The sequence below is a fragment of the Clytia hemisphaerica genome, unplaced genomic scaffold (assembly GCF_902728285.1).
Source record: "Clytia hemisphaerica strain Z4C2 unplaced genomic scaffold, Clytia hemisphaerica genome assembly, whole genome shotgun sequence".
Classification (NCBI taxonomy): domain Eukaryota; kingdom Metazoa; phylum Cnidaria; class Hydrozoa; order Leptothecata; family Clytiidae; genus Clytia; species Clytia hemisphaerica.
The window spans coordinates 1,550,156-1,572,859 of record NW_027104530.1 but is presented as its reverse complement, the minus strand read 5'-3'; the positions used below and the strand labels follow the sequence as shown (position 1 = coordinate 1,572,859).

The window sequence follows — 22,704 nt, the reverse complement described above, 5'->3', positions numbered from 1 at the left end:
TCTAAACAAAATATCAGCTCAACAGTTTCAGTCGAAGATGCTCATTACGTCTAGCACCATCTTATAACAATCTTTTGAAATGATTTTCCAGGTTGCTTAAGGTCCATCGAGACCTTACGTAAACACGTTCACGTTCACGCTCACGAAGGACACCCGTCACATTGACACGAAACTGCTTCACGGTAAGCAATCACTTTCGTTTTCTTGCTCAACATGGGGCATTTCATAACGGTCATTTTGCGAATCGTTTTCTTTGGTTTACAGAATTTGCAATCGATAGCCAATGCGTCTTTATCGTTAGTATACATTGAGGAGGAGGTGCAATAACCATGGCAACCTTTAGTGATTACCGTTACTACACCACAGCCAGGCTCGTAGATTTTCATCCGCATTTTCTTCACAGCGCACGGCGTCGACGCAGAACCATCAACAGAGCGTCGCACCAACGAAGCGGAATGACAAAAGGAGATCAAAGTTACCAAACATACCAGTTGCAAAATCGAATTCATTTTAGTCATCGTTTTGTGTAGTTGTTTTCCTTGTTTTAAAAACTGAAAAGGAAAGGAATGAACGTATTAGAAAATGATACTTAAAATACCAATACTTAAAAGTTTTTTGCTTTCTCATGCATTCCTCATTTGGTTTATTTTCTAAATATTATACCGCTTGGGCACTCTGTTTAATTCAAAGTCAGTTGTACGGTCATTAAAAAATGAAATGACAAACTTAAAAATACTAAAGCAGAGGTGCATTATCCGACAACTTCTCACGACCACGAATCAATCATAGTATTTATACACACTCAACCACTCGTTCAAACACTGCTATAATCTTGCTGAGTGAATCAGTGAAGCTTAAGTGTGAAACTTCCAAAAAAAGATAAAGGGACAGTGACGAAAACAGTTATAATCTGACAAAAACTCAACTTGCATGGTTGCACCTTATTTACAAACGATTGTGATAGCGGACCGATTAATGCTGTCGCGACAAATAATTTCATTCACACAACTTTCGAATCATCATCCAAACCAAAAAGATTTTCGATACTTTAGACAACGTGAATTTGAACAAGAAAATGCGAGGCATGCGATTACCTTGTTTTTGCGCAAAGTCATCTAAAAAGAAAATAAAGGCAAGGGGATCTATGTTCCAAAAATTATCTAAGTACTTCAAACTTCAAGCTAAATAGAGAGTTTCGAAAGTCAATTTTGATCTTGCTTACTTTGTCTTCTTGGCTAAATAAATATCTGACGAAGTTCGAAATTACAACATGGAACACTACATCTTTAGAACAAAAAAGTCAAAATACGAATAAAAATCCAAGCTTACGACATTTTGGTCAGACTATGTTTCGGAGACACAGGCCCTGCAATATTTCAATTAGATTCGTATAATGTAATTTCCCTGAAAGTTGAACACTAGTTAGGCATTGGTGAGGCATCTTCGAAGCGAAAGTCAATAAGTAAAGCACTCTGCGACCAAACGCCTTGCACAACAACGCAACACTGACATAAACCCATCTGCTGAGACAATACAAGAGATCATAGCATTCGTAAGTAGATTAAAAAAAGAATGTGAAATAGGGGAGGTTTGAAAAGCCTCTTCAGGCGTGTGTATGAAATAGTTGACATTTTCACGCGCCTTAAAACGAGGTGTTAAAGGTCACAGCCGTTTTAAAAATAGATCTCCCCTCTGTCAAATAAACGTCACAAATTCTTACAAACTTGACCGCCACATCAACAATTTGGAAGTTTGGGCCTAGACCACCAAGACACAGGAAATAGCAGAACTTGAAAGAAGTTGGAAAAGTGGCAGCCGGTTTCAAAAATCTAAATCAATGACAGTGGAGTCTCTTTAACTCGAACAAGTTTCATCGTCTCTTCAGTTAATAAACGTTACTCCATAACTCGATCAAATTTGTGTTCCCACGCGTGTTCAAGTTATGGACTTGACTGTACTATTCTTTGACATTTTAAACTTCGAAATCATTGATTGGTTGCATTTTTAATATATCGTTTTTTATATCGAATCAATGCACGATTACATCGCCAAATTTCAATGGAAGAGTTCAAGAGAATGCAATCTTCTACCAATCTGTCTGAACATCTAACCCGAAAAAAAAAGACACTTTCGTAATAGTCAACTGCTGAGGTCGATCAAAGACGCCGTGTGTTGTTTTAAGGACGACTGCTCAAAAATAATCATCTAAAAATAAAAAGCACAGGAAACACAAGAAATGCAATCTAACATCGTTGAACTTAATTGGGGACAGATTATTTCCTTTTCATGAAGTATAAAAGTTCAGTGAAGAATCTGAACTTAAGAACACCCTCTCCACATTACATAAGGACGAAAAAGAAGCAAGCAAATCACCATCAAACTGTGACTGGAAAAGTTAGTTAGTCTGGGCGAGCTCATGTGTTTCCCAGCGATGGAGACGGTGAGCTTCTGATTTGTCTAGATCCTGATCAACTGAGAACGACGGTAAACAAGCACTTTTACCGTCCTCAATTTTGCGGGACAAAACTGAGGGTTATTCCAAATCCTTTCAGTCACTTTGCCGTCCCCAAAAGTGCAAATACGTCAACTCTCCAATGTACCATAGGCTCCAGAAGTAGACTTTGCCACTTTGTATAAAGAAACAGGAGGTTCAAAGGGGGTTTATATCAAGTTTCACTGACCAGAGGGAGGGTAAAGAAACGCCTTAAAAACATCAAAAGAAGTAACAATTTTTTTGAGCTCAAAAAGGGCATCCGAATCATCTTTGAAAAATGTTGTGGCTATAGATATCAGAGATTAAGGTGCTCCAAATAAGGTCAAAACATGGTCATAACAATTTGATGTTCGTTAATACATAAAGACTTATCACCTAATGAAAAGAACTTTAGTCGGTTTTAAAAAATACCGTGAAAATTGATCAAAAAGTAATACATTCTTAATATAGAAGCAAGTTGAATGAATTTCTATTTTTGAACCGCAGAGACAAAAACCAAGAAGTCTAAAAGGAGGATTTTTCCTCTCGACGCATGACGCAATTTTCGATAGACAAATACTGCAAATAGAAACTTGAGTTTGTAAAATATGACAAAGCTAGAAAGATTTAGAGGATTTCTCAGTCGTTCCACCTTCACAGTTCTTAGTCAGTAGCATTATCAAGAACCGTCTGTTCTGCTCTATTACCAGGCTGCACTCATCCCCGAAATTAATTTTGATACTTGGAGCTGCGTATCGTGTTTAAAACTCCCATACCCCCGTCTTTGTGTTTTTTAGGCGTATATTTTACCGAACAGACGAAGTGAACGTTACGAAGGAGAGTCATACAAGTCTTATTTAATTTGTGCAGAGGCAATGAAAACGATATAAGTTGAAACAGGTTACTTTAAGTTTCAGGAAACTCTCGGGCGGGAATTTTATACACGATACGCAACCCCTATATCAATACATATCAGAGGCAATGCGTGCAGCCTACTCTATCACAGCGGTCTTCAACAAGCCTAATTAAGGGTATTTTTAACTTTTGACTGAAAGCAAAATCGCATAAGATTAGGTCTTCCAATGTATTTTTTCCAGACAATAAGTTGCGTTCGAATCTAAACTGCTGCGAGCAACAAAAAATGCAACTGCAGACCAAATAAAAAAATAATTGGAGAACCAAGTAAATTAGCAAAATGTTCAAATAATTTAAACTAATTAATTCCATCAGTTTTTGCTTACTCACAACTCATCATACCATAAATAGAAGTGATACAAAGTAAAGTAAAGAAACACCCGAACCATTTATATACGAGTATACCACCACCAATGTTGTTTTCATTGTAAACAACCCCTTTGAAGGATAAGGCGAAAGTAGATTCACGGTCCTCTATTCTTTGAGCTAGCAACTGCGACTGGGAGGCTGGATTGAGAGCTTTTTATACTAAAGACCCCAGTGCACTATAAAAATTAAATAGTTTTTAATAAAGATAAAGCTCTATTGTCAACAAATAATAGTACCTTATGCTGATTGGTCGGATAATACCTTTTAAATGAAGTTGTACCATTCAAGAATTCCATATAAGGAGATTAAATGATCCTTTTTGAGCACCTGAGCAAGCCTTCGTTATCGTACCTTAATCTTAAGAACTTGTTGATAGACCCTATCCTCAAACCTCATCCTACAGGCAGTGCGTTGGACGAAAGGGAAAGTACCAAATTGATCTTGCTCCATAGAAACCTCTCACTCAACAAACATCGTGCAAAAATACTTAAAGTCGAGTGTTAAAAGGAAGCTAAGATACCTTTTGAACGGAAGTAAACCCGTCGTCATGGAAACGGCTCGTGTGGGAGAATGGATTTTCTAGGGTATTGAACCGAAAGAATTAACACTTTAATGACAGCCAATAAATAGAGCGATCATATGTGCTTCAATAAACCCACGATAAGAAGATCAACCAGATTGCAAAAGCATAGCTGGACGAAATTTCCAAAGCTAAACAAACCATTTATCTTGCTGAAACGTCTGAAGGGGTTCAAGCAAAGAAATTTCACACCACCAGCCAGGAGTCAAGATTCATTAAAAAAGAGCTCCAGAACCTGGGACAAATACTTTTTAACGTTGGTCAATAATCTATGGTATGCTCCAATAAATAACAGTTAATATAGCTGCTTATTTTATATTACTGGTTACTTCTATTGATAAGAAAAATTGAATATCGCATTCTTTTAACGGGCACTTTTTGCAAGTGCAAAACAAAAACAAGGATTCCCATTTTTAACTTTAGCCACTGACAATGTTAAGGCTTGGGGACACGAGAGGAATAGAGCATGTTGTAATGCACTAACGCAAAAAAACCTTCTCGTGTCCCCAAGCCTTTACTCTAGATTCAAACTCATTAGCTCCATTAAAGACCAGCGTCGAAATTATTAACGATCAAATCGCCTTAGTTTTCCAATTTCTAACACATCTTATATGAAAAGTAATACAGCTGTGGGTGAAATCTTAAAAGAACATTCATCTAAAGAACAGCAAAGGAAGAAAAAAAGAGTTTGACTAATTCAAAGTTGGAGGAAAATATTTACAATATTTACTAAAAAACTGACAGGGTATTCCGTATACATTCGTAACGAATATACCATTTTTTCAATAAGAACAAAGTATATAAGAACTTCATGTAAGGCATAAAATCATAAGAACATTTTAAGGCTTTAAAGTCTTATAAACCATCAATTTCTTAAAAAATTGAAGTAAAATTCTCACAAATTGCTGAAAATGGGAACATTTTAAGATAAGATTTTAAAGCTGAAATAATCTGAAAAGTTCAGCCTGAAGCTTCAAAAAATGTTGGCTGTTCTTATTACGAAAAAAAAATCAAAAAAAAATCCTTCACACTCAAAGAAACTTTCGATGGATGCCATTCAAATTAACAAGTATCGACCAGTAGAAGTTTCTAGATTTCAAAACTATCATCTTGGTCAGTTTTCAGGCCAAAAGGAACAAAAATTAACATACGGAGAAAACTGTTTCGGTGTAAGAGGTTTTGTCAACAGACAACAGACGTCCCGCATCAACTGTCGAATGCTTCTTTGAAAGAAGGAATAGAGACATCATTTTATACCACACAGAAGATTCTAACGAGAATGTATGAATATCACTTCCGTAAGATTAGTTCACAGATTATTCACCGAGTTGAAGAATTAATCAAATTAACAAGATCAAAAATCGAGAAGGAAATATTGAAGGTGGTTGAAGGAAGCGCACGTGCTACAGGACAGATTTAAAATATATTGAGCCTTAAATATCTTAGAAAAAGCGATAAAGTACATTGACATAAATTTATTCTTTTAGTATCATTTCATGAAAGAAAAAATTCCTTCTGGAAGACGGAGCTATAATTACCATACTTCTAAATTCTCAATTCATTTTCTGTGTCTGCAAGGCTTTATTCTTCAAAATGAGATTTAAAGAATCCGATTAGAGAAGGAAGCAAAAGATCAAATCTTGCGGTGACTAATGAAAAGCGGTGTAAGAGAACAATGTGGCGCATTTTTCTTATCAGCACAGTCACCAAAAATCGCAAAAATACATATTTTGTCACCACATGCCACTTTTGACACCGAAATAGAATCACTTTTTTCTTCAAACACCGATAAGCACCGACAAAAGAGCAATAGCGTCAAATCATCGAACCCCCTATAACCGTATATCATAAGAGACAACGTGCGATATTATGGAAAATAATACATAAACAGAAACAGTTTCAGGTGGCCATTTTTTCTGTCCAGGGGAGAGGAGGTACCCTAAAGTACCGGATATAAGGGGGAGAGGGGAGAGGGGTCAATGAAAATTCTGGACAAGCACAGGGAAGTTCTCTAAAATTTCGACAGAAATCAAGAGGTACCTTTAAGTTTCTGCACAGACCACCACTGCTTTTGTACCTCACTGAAATCCGTCCGAGAAGGAAGAGCTTTGTACACTGTACCAGACAAAGACATTTCTAGAACACAGACCATCAATGCTCCTCCTGGCAACCTTCTTGGAACAGATCCAACAGGATGTGTCAAAACATTCATGTTGCAGCCAAATAAACAAAAGGACAGTTGTTGATGAAGAAGGATTTAATCTCTCGCTAAATCTTCTTGTGAGTTTTAAAGCACTTTGCATTAATCCTACCACAAAACTACGTCACATAAGAATGGAACACAGCGAAGGAGTGATTAAAACAATCACGCTTGATAACACATACAAATGGAAACGAGAAACACTCCCCCACATCGTTCAGCATACTATTTTTGTAACAAATTTCGGACAAGCATACCGTTGATAGCCAGTAATCTAAAACTCAACTCAAACCAATTAATCAAAATTTCCCGTAAAGTTCATCGGAAAACTTCTCATAATTCTCATAAGTCATAATTAGACACTCTTCTAGTTTTTCACTCTAAATAAGAGCTTTCCACGTTTCCCAGGAAAATCTCGATTGACATTCTATAAAAGCATGGAAGCCCATGAAAAAAGCTTTGAGTAGGAACTAGGTCATAGTTGGCGAATGTCAGACCATTTACTTACCCAGCATTTTTAAACTCTGCACCTGCATAAATTTTGCTGTGTCAGCATAATATGCTTATATTATAAGAGGCGCGCCTATCTCATCAAAAATAATATCTTCAAGAACTAGACTATATTAGAAAATTCTCATTCATAAACAAGCTTTGAGACAATATTAAGACTAATCCGAGACAAAAACAAACTCAACGCCAGCAGTGTTTTGACAATTATGTGAAAAAATGAGGGGTTTAATTAAGTCAAGAGGGATTGCCTGAAGATTATCCATAGGAACTAAAATACATCCGACACCCGCCGAAAGATTTCATTACCAATTATTACGTAACAAAAAATTGACTTGATACATTTTAGCTTTTATATGCACCAACATTGACGTACCAGCATAAAGACGAAAATATTCATTTGGTTCAGCCAATTTTTCAAAAAAAACAAAAGATACCTCAGATCAGCTCAGTTAAGTTCTAAAATTTATGAGCAGGTCTGATACATAATGTTTGATACCGACGACTGTGTGTGAGCCCTTATTAACAGATTTTGACGAATCTGTATTACAGGCAAAAATCTCCCTGAAAGCGAGCTATCTGCGCCAAGCGTTAAACAAGCAGCAATATAAAAATCTAGACCGTGAGCAAAGTTTAGCGCTTGGAAAGTTTCAGGCTAGGTACGACCAGGTTCTGAATATGTAAAGACACCACTGAGGTTAAGCATACCAGGATCATCACGACGACGGACGAAAAGGCTGGTGAAAATACAAAATTTGATTGGTTGAAACTCACTAGCCTGTTAACTTTTCGTTCGTCATCGTAATTTTACATTTTACCGATTTACTTAACTTCACTATCACCATCATGTAATGCACAAGGTGTTGATTCCACCAAAGCCAAATCAGAAAATTTTAATGAGTTATGAAATACTCATCGACAGGTATAGATTCAACGTTTAATTAAACGCATGCGGTTGGTTGACACTCTATATATAGCATCAAAGAAATACGCCATTAATCGCCTCAAAAGAAAAGGAGAAATGGATTTTCTATAATTATCTTGTGCGTTCAAACTGTTTTTTAAATGCCTTGAAAAGTTATTAATAAATACAATTAATGCCAAAGTCTGATAATGCGATCATCATAACTTAATAAAGTCTTTGAGCCTTATATGTCTTTGAGTTTATAGAGTCACCACAAGACGTACTTGGGATGAGTGAAAGACATAGCAGTAAATGTTCGAAAACGCCAAACATTAGTTTGAGATCTCGCACAAGTAAAAGTGATTACACAATTTCATTAATTTATATGATTTCAGAAAAAAACCACAGTCGTTAAATTGTTTTTAAAAAGGAAACAATTCGACTAATGCAACAAAAAGGAGGGGTAATTGCTCAAAAAATAAATTGCTGAAATAACTGAAATAACTTAGACGGCCACAAAATTGCGTTTTTAAAATTTATTAGAATTGGTTTTGTTGATTGAAAAGAAATCTTTATACGGGATGATTATGAATATATTTTAATCTGGCATTTAGCAAGGTCAAAAATTCAAACCTCAAACAAACTCATCTGCGAGTGTAATCATCGAAGCCATAAAATGATCCAACAAAAAATGAATGGCTTGATACTTAAGTTCAAAATTGACCTAAAATCTAGGTCTAATTGTAAACATTCAATTTGGAATTTAATATCTATTTCATTTTCAGAGCACTGCAATGACCTTCCCCTTCCAGCACTTTCCCAGCTTTACTACTGCTTAACTATATTCATCCTGAACCCTGAAAGAAATCTCTCTTTATACAAGAACACACCCACACACAAATATAAATTCCACTCTCCCTTACAAACAAATGGTACAACAATCACAAACACAATATCCGGGGTGTCTAGAAATTCTATCAGCATTCTGGATGTCTTAGAAAGAAATATCCCACGATAATCTTGCAATTGATCAAAAGCTACATATTTTACTTCCGCTGAGCACAGCACTCTCCTTAAAAGGTTCCCTATATGACGCAAACGAACTTGTAGAGGGTCATTTTAAAACACACAAGCATTAGGGGATAGGATGATAAAGGGTTATTGATTTGATTATATATCTATTGCTAACATTTGCAAACTACCTTGCATTGAGCTCCGCCTCTCTAAAGGGTGCATGCTGTAAAAGGTTCCCACACGCTAATCCCATCACATCACTTTCGCGGAAAAATCTGTCTATAAAGCATCATAAAAAAGATTCGTGCCAAGCGGAATTTAAAATTTACACAAGGAAAGGTAGATCTTAGCCTCTCTATCCCAACACGCAATTTTTTTATCACGCCGTGGTCGTCTGGTACAGGTAAGGTTGCTCTGATCTTTCTAATTATTATATTATTAACGAATTTTGCTTAATCTGGAAACTGTATAGTTTCTTTCTATATTTCGTTGTGACGGAGAACAGAACCTTCAACCTCGTTCCCTGCGTATTATCAGCTTTTTGGCAATTACTGATAGCGCTAGTAAGTTATTCTCAGATGTCCGTAAGTAACATTAATAAATCCTGGAATACACAGGGACGAGGTTGCAGAATCTTATGAGATAGAAATTTTCAACAATGTTCGAAAGTTTACGAAAAATCAAATAAAACTTATCACCAAAACACATACCTATTCGACTTTGTGATCCATTTCATCCACCATCTTGAGTAATCGAGGCAAAGAGAACTTCAAGACCAACACAACAGTGAAAACAATAGACGTGATGAGTTTCCAAGTGGCCAGAGAACAGCCCAAATATAATCTGTTGACAACTAATAAAATAAAATTAAAGGTTTGACAAATAAATAATATTGAAAACTAAGCCTTCTTAGACTCGTTGATAGAAATTTTGGATAATGAGACTATTTAAGGCGCTGTTCCCAGTAATCGGATCGTGAATGCATAAGACGTCAAAATATTCCGATATTTCTTTTTCAAAAGAGTGCTTCTCTCGCCCCGAGAGCTTCAGACAGCGAAATGTATTACAAAAGCTAAATACAGCAAAAAGGAAAAATGACTTAAAATAACCTTACTAATATTGAAAGGCACTGGGTCTTGAAGACGCTTCAGATTGATTGGAACTCCCGTTCGATGTGCTCTTACTTTGATGATGTAACTCTGTGAGGAAGGAATGGACGTTTGTGATTAAAAGCATTGAACAAGATAAATCAAACTCTGACTCAAAAAAGAAGGGAAGAACTAAGCTTAAAAGGGAACTCTTAAAAGTGGTCTTTAGGGTACGGGTGCACTTATTTATTTTTGCCCTAAAACCAAGTCCTATTACCATAAACTCGCTTTTGTTGTCAAAAAAGGGAAGAACAAAAAAGTATCCGGAGTCACATAACAGCCAATTCGATTGACTTCAAAATATGCCATTTTTGCCGTAATTGCCAATTATTTTGCATTCGATTGACAAAAATTTGACAAATCTGGCAAAATTTGAGTGCCATAAATGCCAAATAAAAAAGACTTGGTGAATGTGGCATTCTTGGCATTTTTGGAACTTACCTCCATACGTCGCCATACAAAACACTGTTCCCACGAGACCTGTGTTCTTTTCGCTCTAATTTTGCCACTTTTGCCAAAGATTTTGAAAAATAGAAGACCTTCCAATGCTAAAGCAAAACAATGCCGTTCGGCAACTTGATTGGTTAAAAAATCGTTGGCTTTACAAACGCCGACAGAAAACTGCTGACTAAGCATCACAAAACGGTAATCATAATGGCGGCGTGGCGATGTACAAATTTGCCATGAAGCTGTGATCTTTTGACATTGAAATTGTAGATTTGGCAAAGTTGGTGACTATGGCAAATTTGGAAGTCAATCGAATTGGCTGTTACAATTACAATGTAATGATAAGAGGGCAAAAAAGGATGTACCTTATAAAAATTACTTAAAGTTCCACTATATTTTAACATTCTAGAAAAATAGAGTTTGGAAAATGAGGAATTATATGAAACCTCACTTTGCTTCCTGCTTTCCACTGAAGTTGTTCAACGTTCAAAAGTTTCCTACTTGAAATTCTTCCTTGACTTTCTTCAACTTCAAGAACAAAATCCGTTGGTATCTACGGAAAAAATTGTTTAGAATTGATGACGTCAAATTTCCTAACGGAAGCACCCGAAAAAGGCCAGATTTTGACAGATTTTGACTACCTTAAGGGAACTTATTTTGGCGGGAACTAATTTTGGCGAATTTAGTTCCCGCCAAAATTAAATATTTTGCTCACTCGCCAAAATAAGTTCCCGCCAAAATTAAATTTTTTGTTTCCTTGCCTAAATAACCCCTGAAATTCATCAAAATTGCTCAAAATAAGGCAAAATAGAACAGAATTACGCTGTCATTCGCCAAAATTATTTCCCGGCAAAATTAAAAAAATTCACTATTCGCCAAAATTAGTTCCCGCCAAAATTAATTTTTTTTTAAATTTTCGTTGCTCGCCAAAATTAGTTTCCGCCCAAATAAGTTCCCTTAAGGTACCTTGTTTCTATTTTTAGTAACAAAGAGGGGTTTTTTCCTTGCTTTTTTCTGTTTTCTGGTATTTACGCTATAAAATTGACTTATACATATCAAGAATAGAAACCAGTAAATCTTGGTCGAGTCTTGGCTTTTCTTATTTTTCGTGATTACCAGGATTACTCACTTTATGCTTATTTTACTCATTAACTTAATGCGGGGCTTAATTAATCAACATTTTCTTTGCCATCTTATGAAATCTGAGGCTGAGAGTGTTTTTAGTAATGCTCTTAGCTTTTGGTCAACAACAATGAGCCCCATACAGCCCCACGCTGTTTTATTTGAAAAAGTTTCTTGCAAAAGAAAAAGTGTGCAATAAGAAAGTTTCATTATTCTGTTCCATGTCCAAACGACATGAAAAGATTTACGGAGAAAACCTTCACATTTAAACTTTTGTGTTCATTTGTATCCATTTTATTAGGGCAGAAACACTGCGTCAAGGAAATAAAAATATCAAAAGCAATGACTTACAACTGCTGGATAAGATACACGAAGTTCGTAATTCGAGTTTTCTTCTAGTTCTTCGATCGTATACAGGCAAGTTTGTTTATCCAATGCCTTGATTGAAAAAGTAAGAGTTTCAGAAAATAAGAAAATTGGTAACATTATATCATTTTTTCACTTACATCGTTGCCCTCTTTCATCATAAGGTCAAATTATCAGTTTTTTCTTTGAATCTAAATAGTGTACCCGTTGAATATTGCTTTGAACTGTATTTTTTTTGACTGTTTCCTACAAGAAATGTGAAAACCACATACCTGGTCGGGAAAAGTCACATCAATAGATAGTCTAAAATTACAAAGTAGAATAATTATTCATTGTTAGGATTGGTAGCAATTCAAAAAGAAGAAGATTTTCGCATCTAGGACTGCAATACCTTACACCGCTGATTAGAAAAAGTTGTAAAAGGCAAAATAAATCTCTTTACCTATGTGCAAACTCCAGCACTTCTGAGCAAGATAGACACAATCCAACCAATATGAAAAGCGTATAAATTATTTTTGTGATTCTTCTTTTCATTATCTATAAAAAGAAAATACTTAGGAAAGACAAACAACAATAATAATGATGACATCAGTAACTTTATCTGAATGTTGCAACTTTATCAATATGCTGGAGGTCTGAAGGAGTAGGTCAATATCTCATTGGAGAGTAATGAAAGTCCACCTTTGATGTGCCACATCCCTAGCCAAGCTCAACAGCTCTTACACATAAGCCTGGATATATTTGGTTGGTTCTGACAATCCCGACAAACGAGGGGAGTTCAGGCCTCCCACTGGCGATGTCTGATGAAATTCTGTAATCTTAACCTTCCAGGTGTTAAATATTTTTCCGTTAGCGTTTCAGAAGAAAATTTCAATATCGAGTGCCAGATAATCAGAAACTAAATATCTCAAAAATACTTGATCCATATGTCACTTTGTCAGAGTGTCAAGAGACTATCATTATATCAGATTATGAATATTTTTGCAAATAGATAGAATTCAAACTCCATAAAAAATCACTCCAAAGGCCACGTATCTATTACATTCTAACCTTCTTTCTAAATTTACAAATTTTCACTTTTTTCAGTTCACAAAGTATATTCAATTTTAAAATACTATTTACATCAACTACATATACATTATATAATTCAACTTATTTTCGAAAGTAGATATTGCTTTCAGAAGATTTATCGTTTGGAAAAGGGATAGCAAGAGATTAAATTCAATATCCCAGTAAATTTTAAACCAAGGAGTTTTTAAATACACATCGTTTTTTTTAAGAAACTAGTTTTACCAAGCAGCCTCAATGTTTCTTAAGAAATCGGCCTTTTGAGCCTTAAATGTTTCTTACATGTTTTTAAACTTCTTGACATAATCAGCCTCATGGAAGGCTGGATTGGAAGGTTCTTAAAAAACAAATTAAAAAATGTTATTTTCTCTTTCTCAGCCTTAGCATGTTTCTTAGATGTTTCTTAGTTTTTAGGCATTCAGAGCCTCATGTTTCTTAAAAGTGTGTTTCTTAAAAAAACGTATCTAAATTTGTACGCTTAAATCGGGTGGGGGGGGGGGTTGAAAGTCCTAAAATCGAGAAAATTCAAATTTTAATAATTTGTAAATTTCTCAACTTCATGCAAAAAATAAATCATCTAACATTTTTCTTTCAAGCATGTCTTCATCTTTTTTCGAAGATTTGGTTTTCGAGTTAGTAGTAGTTCTTTTTCCATAAACTTTATCAAGCTCTTTAGGCTTTGTTTTCGAGTAACTATTTGTAGATGTGGTAGACCTTGACTTAAGAGAACTACTCTGTTTCATGCTGTATTGATCGACAGATGTACTTGTGGACCGAGGCTGTATTCCTTCAATCAACTCTAACATAGATGAGGGTTTGAAATGTTTACGTTGAAGAGGTGACACCAGGATCATTTCCTCGTATTCAGCATCTTCATCAGATGTTGTTGATTTCGAAAAGCAAACACTCTTTTGTGGTGGTGGGTTCAAGTGTACTGATGTCCTTTTATACGCTTTCAATGATCTATTTGAAGTACCTTGCCTGGTTGGTTTCGAGTCAATGTCAAACTTCTCTTTGGTACTACGTTCTTCTAACATTCTTGGATCTCTAGACGAAGAGCATTTTATCTGACTTGAAAAAGCTTTGTTTTGATGTCTGTAGCTTGATTTTATAACTAATGGTGAATCTTTCAAAGTAGGTTCTCGAGGTGTCTCGGTTTGTACTTCCATATCCACAGTATGCTTCACTGGTTGTTTTATCTTTTTAGTCTGTTCATTGTTGTATGTTTCAAGTTGAGTTGATTTAGGACTGTTTTTAACGAGTTCAGCTTTGTTTCCCTTTAGGTCGTGGCTTTCAGTTTGCATGGATAAATCAGCGAGGGTGCTATTTGTGTGTTTAGATGCTGATTGTTGAAGGTAAGATTCAAGTTTTTTGCTATTCAAACCAACAGTAGGTTTCTTTGGAGTTTTTTCAGTTTGTTGTTTGATGACAGATTCTTGTAGTTTTTGAAGCTGTTCAATTTGCTCTTGTAAGATATTTTGTTGGCGTTCAAACTTCTTTTCTTGCTCTAGGAAAGGTCTGAAAAGTTGTCAATCAGACGGGTTTCAGATTAGCATCAAGATCCATAATACTTTGTGCATTTTGTTGGTTTGATTTCATTTCCTCCACCAGTATTTGATATTCTGTCAGTTTATCTTTCATTAAATTGTGTTGATGGATAGCTTCTTCTTTCTCACGCTGAAGTTGCATTTTCAAAGAACTATAATTTTCTTTCACGTCATTTAATTCTTTGACAGCCTTTTGTTTTTCACTTCCAAATTTAGCAAGTTCTTGGATGAGCTTTGTTATTTTTTGTTTGTCCTCTGAATTGAGGTCCTTAATACCAACAGACCTGGTGTATACCTTTGGGGAGGTAAATGATGCCACACTTTCTTTCTTTTCTGGAACTTTTGATTTATTTTGGTTAGCAATCATGACATTGACATCTGGAATCTCTTTCTCTTTTGCATTGACAGTCTTAACTTTGGATCTTGGAACATTCTTTGCAAGCCACGGTTTTGGTCGTGCTGTAACTTCAGTTGAATTCAAAATCTTACTTGGTTCTTGAAATTTGGTTGGATCCAGCACATTACGAAATTGATCTGAGTTCTGTGGAAAATCTTCCCAATAAATCTTCACAGGATCTATTTTCTTCATTTCTATTTCTTTTTCTGTTTTCACTACTGAAATCAAAAAGATAACAAACATGTATAAATCATTTTGATTAGAAGAAAAAATTCTTAAGTCTAAAATCTCTAAAATCATCTCATTTTTTGTTGTTTTAGATTCTAACCCTTATCAGTATAGCTACCCTTATCAGTATAGTTGGGACTCTACAAATCCTAGGTCAGAAAAAGCTACACCTATTTTCTTTTCTCTTTACAGAATCAAAAGCCATCAACATCAACAAATTCCACACATTTCCTCATCAGAAACTTTTAAATTATCTGCCATTTTGACTTCCCATGGAACCATTCAGAACTTAACCCAACTGCATCAGGTTATGTAATAGAATTATTTCTGGGAGTGATTTTTCAAGATTTGCAAAATAACTAAGTCAGTAAAAAACTATTCCCTGAACTGCCATAATTTGTTTTTTATTTAGCCATTCTTAAATTTGTGCTATGAAATGCTTAGAATGAATAAGTCACGGTGGTAAAAAGTCACTGTATTTTTCCCACATAGAGTAAGTCTGTGACGTCACACACTAAATTAATTAATGTTTAGGTTTACAGAGCCTTGTAGAATATTCGAAATGCCTTCAAACTTGGTAGGAAAATTCAAAATAATAATAATTTTTTTTGTATTTATAACTTTTGGATTCCCCACCTAATTTTCAAAAACGGGAAAACAGGGAATTTCCCCACAATCTGCATTAATTTATGCAAAATTAAACACCTTTTTGACCACAAATAGGCCCATAACTTTTGATCTAGAGAAGTTGGGACTTTGGTGTAATACACTTTTTTGCTCAGTTTGAAGAGCTCTATCATGTGATATAGGTCTTTTTTTAATTTGAAGACCCCCCAAAAATCATGAATTTCCAGGCCTTGCAATTTTGCCTGGAAACGCAAAAAATCGCCAATTACTCGTTACTTGCACGATAATATCGCGGAAACTTTTTGATTTTGGAATCTACATATACTAATTCGTGAGTTTCCACCAAAAAAGGTTAGTTCTAAGATGTGTGTCACGAAACGAAACATTTATCGACCTCAGCAGCGGGACTACCTGTCTTTGGTAAAAATTCAGACCTACTGTAGCAAAAAATTAAAGGCCTTAATTGAGTAAGTCTTAGATAGGAAATTTTCTTTTAACCATTACTTCCTTCATGTCAATTTTCAGTTTTTAGCATATCGGAAACATACAGTTTAAACTCTGTAATCCGTTTTTTTTACCATATAAGGTCATACCTTTAATTCTAAATTTCTTGAAATTAACAATAGCTGAGATTAAATGTGACCCTATTTTTCACTACTTGTCAAGATCTATTGTTTGAACATGCAGGAACATGTTGCTTTTAAACATGGTACCAACTTTAAATCTCCATTTAAATTTTGATGACGTATTTTTGGGTCACGTGAAGATGTTTTTTCAATGGAAAATAGTTTGAAAAATATTTAGGCCAAACAAATTATTTTAAAGCTATAAGAATGATAAAGAACAGGATAATGGATTTAAGTCATTAAGTAAGTGGTAATAAAAAAGCCTATTTTGAGCACTGTGAGTAAATAATATACTATTTGTATCTTTCAGAAAATAAACACTTACAAAGGTGATGGCTTCTTCATAAAAGCGAATGACACACACAAATATACTTTTCAGATCCGACATGCAGGAATAGTGTCAGGACCTGCAGGCAACCTAGTAGGGTTGGGTATGGGTGTGGTTTGGGTGTGGTTGTGTATCAGATTGGATAGGGATAGGGTTGTTATCAGTTAGGGTCAGGGTTGGAGCTCAAAACAAGCACTCTTTTGTGATTTTGGTCTGTAGTTAGTACAATATAAATAACTGTCAGAAACATTCTCCTGGCATGATTCTGTGACAGAGTGGATAGAGCGTTGGGTTTCTGATCATTGGAACTTTGCATTCAGTGGGTTCGAATCCCACCGGTGGCAATTTTTCGGAATTTAATCATTCAATCAAACACTTGAAGAACATACCGGGTGTCCCAGAAAAAAGTTCCGCTCTTTGAATTGAATTTTCTCGAGTTCTATGAACTTTTAGATAATGAATCTTTTTGCATTGGAAAGAGGAAGGATAAACTTAAATTTTGAGGGGTCATTTATTAAATTAAGTCAATTTGATCAAAAGTTATGGCCTAAATGCTAAAATATCACTTTTCAAAAAAGTCAAAAAAAGACGAAAAAAGAGGGGATTAAATTCATTGTAAGACAAAGACACAAAAAGCTTTGGAAACTCTTGGTAAGATTTTGATGAATGTTTGGAGCTCAAAAAAGCATCGTACCCCTTGATTATGCCCATGGGAGCTCGTTAAATTAGACAAAGAAAAGAAAAGGAATTAACAATAAAATAAAGACACCTTAAAGAACTGCATGGAAAAAACTTTGAGCGTAAATAAATTGGCAAAAGAAGTGCTTTCTTTATGATGATTTGATCTCCTCTTTTTTCGTCTTTTTTTGACTTTTTTGAAAAGTGATGTTTTAGCATTTAGGCTATAACTTTTGATCAAGTTGACTTAATTTAATAAATGACCCCTCAAAATTTAAGTTTATCCTTCCTCTTTCCAATGCAAAAAGATTCATTATTTAAAAGTTAATGGAACTCGAGAAAATTCACTTCAAAGAGCGGAACTTTTTTCTGGGACACCCGGTAGAAAATAACTCACAAAGTCCCAATAGTCAGAAAAACTATAAACTAGAGATTGAAAAGTCAGATAACTTGCATCAGTGGAGGGAAACTTGCATAGCCATCAATTGCTTGACCAATCAAAGCAGCAAAATTTCAAAACAAATCTCTACTCTACTCTACCATTTTAGAATCTCATATTTGCTGTGCAAGTAATTTTGGCAAGTTACTTGCCGACAGAATAGTGGGTTAATAGTTGGATAATAAAAAATCAAGCGATATCATAAATTTCAAGATGGTGGGAATTCAGATGTTTCCCAATGGCTGCTGGACATGTAACCTCAAATTTAATATTATGATATTAAACATAAATTATATACATGCATGTTCTGTAACTTTGTATTTCAATGACCAGCCAGGTCATTCATTTGAGGGCTATGCATGTTAGCCTCCACTGATGATGCAAGAAGTTACCTGATCTCACGGCACAAAATAAGTTCAGATGTGTCTTTTGCAATTGTGAAGAAACCACAACCTACTGAAGTTGGTCTAATGTCGACATCCCTCTTCTAATTTTGACACCCTTGTCAGGCCATTTTTCATGCCCTTTTAACGTCCAGTCATCGGATGCTGCCCCTCCTGAAAACACTAAAATTTTGGTAAAAGCAGCCTTTTTAGCAGAAAAACACAAGAAAAAGAGTGCCCTTTTGGGCAACAATGGAAGCTGCCCTGCTTTTCTAAAATATGATCTGCTTGTGTACAGATAGGAATGATCAGAAGGTTATGATAATATGAAGGTTAATGATAAGAATTTTTTCAAACTCCTTTTCAAACAATCAAACAAATACAACAGTTAGTTTAGCTTATTGCTAAATAGAATAAATGCCCTAAAAGAAATAGGAGAATAAGCTATATATATTTAGCTTTGTACCATTTTATGTTTTATGTAGTATATACATTCAGTTCAGGAATTGATGTTGAAAAACTTTTCCACGCGCACTGTTTACATCTATAGTGAAGACGTGCTATTGCACAAATCTTTAGAAAACAATATGAAGACATGCTATTGTACAAATTTTTAGGAATAGCTCAGCGCACACACAATTTTCAGAAGCAGTCACCGACAAAAAATTTGTAAATACCTGTTCTTATTTGCCAGCTGGAAGGATTTTTTGATTTTTACAACAGATACCCCGATTTCCAGGGTACCAATTTTCTACTCAGAACAGATCAAATAATTACTATTTGTTACTAGAACAGATTGTGTTTATCCAGCCAAGCAAAGCTAAAGCCAATAGAACAGATACTATTTTCTGAGAACAAAATAGAACAGATAAAATCGGATTTCTTGAAAATATCTGTTCTTACTTGCCAACTGGAAATATTTTTAATGTTAATAGAAGAGATCCCTAATTTCCGGCTGGAAACCAATTAGAACAGATCAGAAAGGAGCGAGTGCTTGTACGATGCAGAACTTATCAAATTTCCAGCTGGAAAACTTATAGAACAGATCAAATCGATGACCAAAGCGGGCAGCGGAGGCAAGGTTTAGAACAGATAGTATTTTCCCAGCTGGACCAAAATTCTGCTGTGATCTGACAAAAGGAAGTAACCATCAATTTTTGAAAATTCGTATTTTTGCAAAATTCAACTCCTTAGTAGAGTCCAAATATTATACTATTCTAGGGTTTGGTCTTTATCACAATCAGCAAAAGTTTTGATCTTAAAACGATACCATTAATCTTGAAAAAGGTCAACTTGTTTATGCAACTAAAAATAAGAAAAATGCAGTTACTTCCTTTTGTCAGATCACGGCAGAATTGGGAAGCATATATTTTAGGGAAAATATCGACCATAATTTTTGCTTAGAACTGATCGAAAATTTCCAGGTGGCAGATTTTTATGTAAGAACAGATCAATAATTTCCAGGTAGACAACTTTCCCATTTTCCTTAGAACAGATTGCTCTTTTCAGCTGGAACATGTCTTTAGAACAGATATTTTGAAGAAACCCCTCGGTGACTGCTTTCAAGTTTTCTCAGAAACACACTTTTTTAGACAGAATACATTCCATAGTGAAGTTTATGATAAAAGAAAAACAAGTTCAGAAAAAATCACCAAACATAGAATCTAGCCCCCAGGTCCATCTGAAAAAATTTAGGTGAACCCCTAACATGGTTAGCTCCCCCCTAGCCACAGGCTAAAATCAGGTATATACCAATTGCTGCTTGACCATTTTAGCCCCCCCCTCAGGCCAGGACCCCCTCCTGGTTCCAGCCATGTGGTTTCGAAAAAAAAATCCTGCGCATGCGTACAATTTACATCCCGAGAAATCCCGGGCCTGGGAAATGCCCATTTTTGGGGTTTTCAAATCTCTAGTTAAAAAAAAAAGAAATTCCACCCAGAAAATGACCATTTTTGTTTTACATCCCAGGTCTGGATGACGGCAACTTTTGGGGTGGGGAAGTTTGCATAAAAATTTTCCCAGGGTTGTAAAATGGCCAAATTACCCCAAAATTTATTAATCCTGCGCAAAGCTGCACTTTTAATTTAATTTAACCGCTAGCTGATACTTACTACAGTATAAGGTTGTTTGGGAAATGCAATACCGTGAGTAGTCCTAAATCCGACAGCCCTGCCTAAATCCGATGGGGTCTTTCAACAAACAGTTAGTCACACTAGCTTCCCGCCAAAATGCATATCAAAGATTAATGCTGCGAAAGCGCTATATCGTTTACTTGACTCTCAAGCAAAAAAATGCGCCGCAAAACTTCTAAAAAGGGATTCATGAAAAAATAACCCGGCGCTTTTTAATGAAAATAACATTTTCAAAAACTTTGAGAAATTGCCTAAAATTTAAGCCATAGATGAAAAAATTTAAGCCAAGCCAACCTTGAAAACTAATTTGAAGAGCAACTTCCCAAGAAAAAGATCTACAGGGGAGGCGGAACCCACCTAGATCCGCGCACCGCCGGATAGGCTTATTGCCCGGAAATTTTGCCGGACCTCAAACAATGACCCATTTACATGTGCGGAATTATTTTTACTTTAGCGTATAAACAAGGCCTTAAAAAGCGAAGCGCTGTCTCGGGAATTGAATGACAAAATTTGGTTGGTTGGATATTTGGCTGCTGCACGTTCGCAATCGGTAATTTTGTCTCATTTTAAGTTTGCAAGTTTTAATTGATTGTCTTGGGATCTTGAACTTGATTCAGGTAACTCTCATCCTTGTTGTTGAAATACATCCTGTAGATGACTGATGTTGTTTTTTCTGAAAGCTTAATTTCCTAGTGTGACTAACTGACAGTAGATACAAAACAAACCTTGTGTTGGTTGGTTGGTTGGCGAAAAAAACGTCAGTAATAAAATGGATTTTAAAACTATTGGAAATTGAAAAACATAATGACCTGCATGCTGTTTTACCATGTTTAGACATTATCTGTCACGGCACACGCAAAATGGTGGTGGTTAGCAACTCCAGAAAATTTTTCAAATTTTAATTTTTTTTTCAAAACCTATCCTATCTTGTAGAGCTTTGAAAAAGAAAGAAAATGAGGGGTCATAGGCCTCCAGAGGATAAGTGGTTGTAAAGATATTCAAATTTTAGTGTCAAAAATTTGACTAAAAATGTCAAAAAAAAGGTTAGGAAAATAGCTTGGAAAAATTCGAAAAATGTGTCAAAGAAGAAAAAAAAGTAATTTTCCAGTCATGCTTCTTCAATTTTGCATATCTCTTTTTTTAATGTAGCTAGAAACCTGAAATTTGGAGGGAGAATTCTTTGATGGTGTTAGAATATTATTATATAAAAATATTTGTAAAATATTTAGTATATGTATCAAAATAATGAAAGATATATCTTTTTTTGAAAAAAGAAGACATTGCATTGTTTTATTTTTGTTTTTGAAGAAAATTAGCTTGGAAAAGGTTGAAATGAGTCAAAAAAGGTGGTAGGACCCATTTTCAAGGGGCCTCTGGAAATGGAGGAAGAAAAACTTATGAATAAAGAATAAGTTTTTCTGAAAGGAGAAACCCCAAATGAAAAGAAAATCCATTTCGGCAGAAATAAAAACTTTTTTTGGGACATTCCCATGCAAAAGAAGCAAAAAAGTTAAAAAAACTACATGAAAATGAAAGAATTAGAATTAGCGATTGTGACTTTTGAATTCCTCACCCTTTTTCTGATAAACATACAAAGTTTCAGCCTTCAAATACATTTTCCTCCGTTTCCAGACACATTTGTTCATCGATAGTTGGAAAAAATTTTTCTCCCGTCGGCAAACAATTTTCAAAATGTTGCAAAACGTTCGGCATTTTACCAATTTGCCGTCTAGCCCGTGTCCACAGTGTTATATACCACTGGAAAGCTAAGATCACGGGCTTTCATTTAGTAAAAACCGGAACGCTTTAGCATACATAGAAAAAAAGTTCAAAGGGTTCAAAGTTCACGGAAAAATGAAACATTTGGTTTGACGTCAACGAAAGTTGCATGACTTCTGGAGTCGCTATGGTGGTTACAACTACAACCTTGTTGGATGATTTCACACACACTAATGGCCCCTCTTTAATTCTTTCAAAAGTGTTATCTCTGTTTTTTACTCTGCGAATATTCCCACGCAACGTCCTATTAAGTATTAGGGTTTTATTTTCGTATTGTAAGTTGGTCTAATATCGACATCCCTCGTTAGCATACAACTCCTGATTCTGAAGTCAGGCAAATTTTGTTGACTTCAAACCAAATGTTTCATTTTTCCGTGAACTTTGAACCCTTGGAACTTTTTTCTATGTATGCTATTAAGTGTGCTTA

The 22,704-nt window shown here is 35.3% G+C and overlaps 1 protein-coding gene across 1 annotated transcript; it reads right to left on the bottom strand.

Annotated features, from left to right (window-relative positions):
* LOC136822291 (early endosome antigen 1-like) lies at nt 1-15,249 on the bottom strand. Its single transcript, XM_067078530.1, has 9 exons — nt 14,685-15,249; nt 13,773-14,620; nt 12,488-12,582; nt 12,318-12,348; nt 12,031-12,117; nt 11,009-11,110; nt 10,077-10,161; nt 9,673-9,815; nt 1-551 (listed from the first exon to the last, which is right to left on the bottom strand). The coding sequence occupies exons 1-8, from the start codon at nt 15,247-15,249 to the stop codon at nt 9,673-9,675; spliced, it is 1,956 nt and encodes a 651-aa protein (XP_066934631.1). The 3' UTR covers nt 1-551.
* Nucleotides 15,250-22,704: the final 7,455 nt, after the last annotated feature.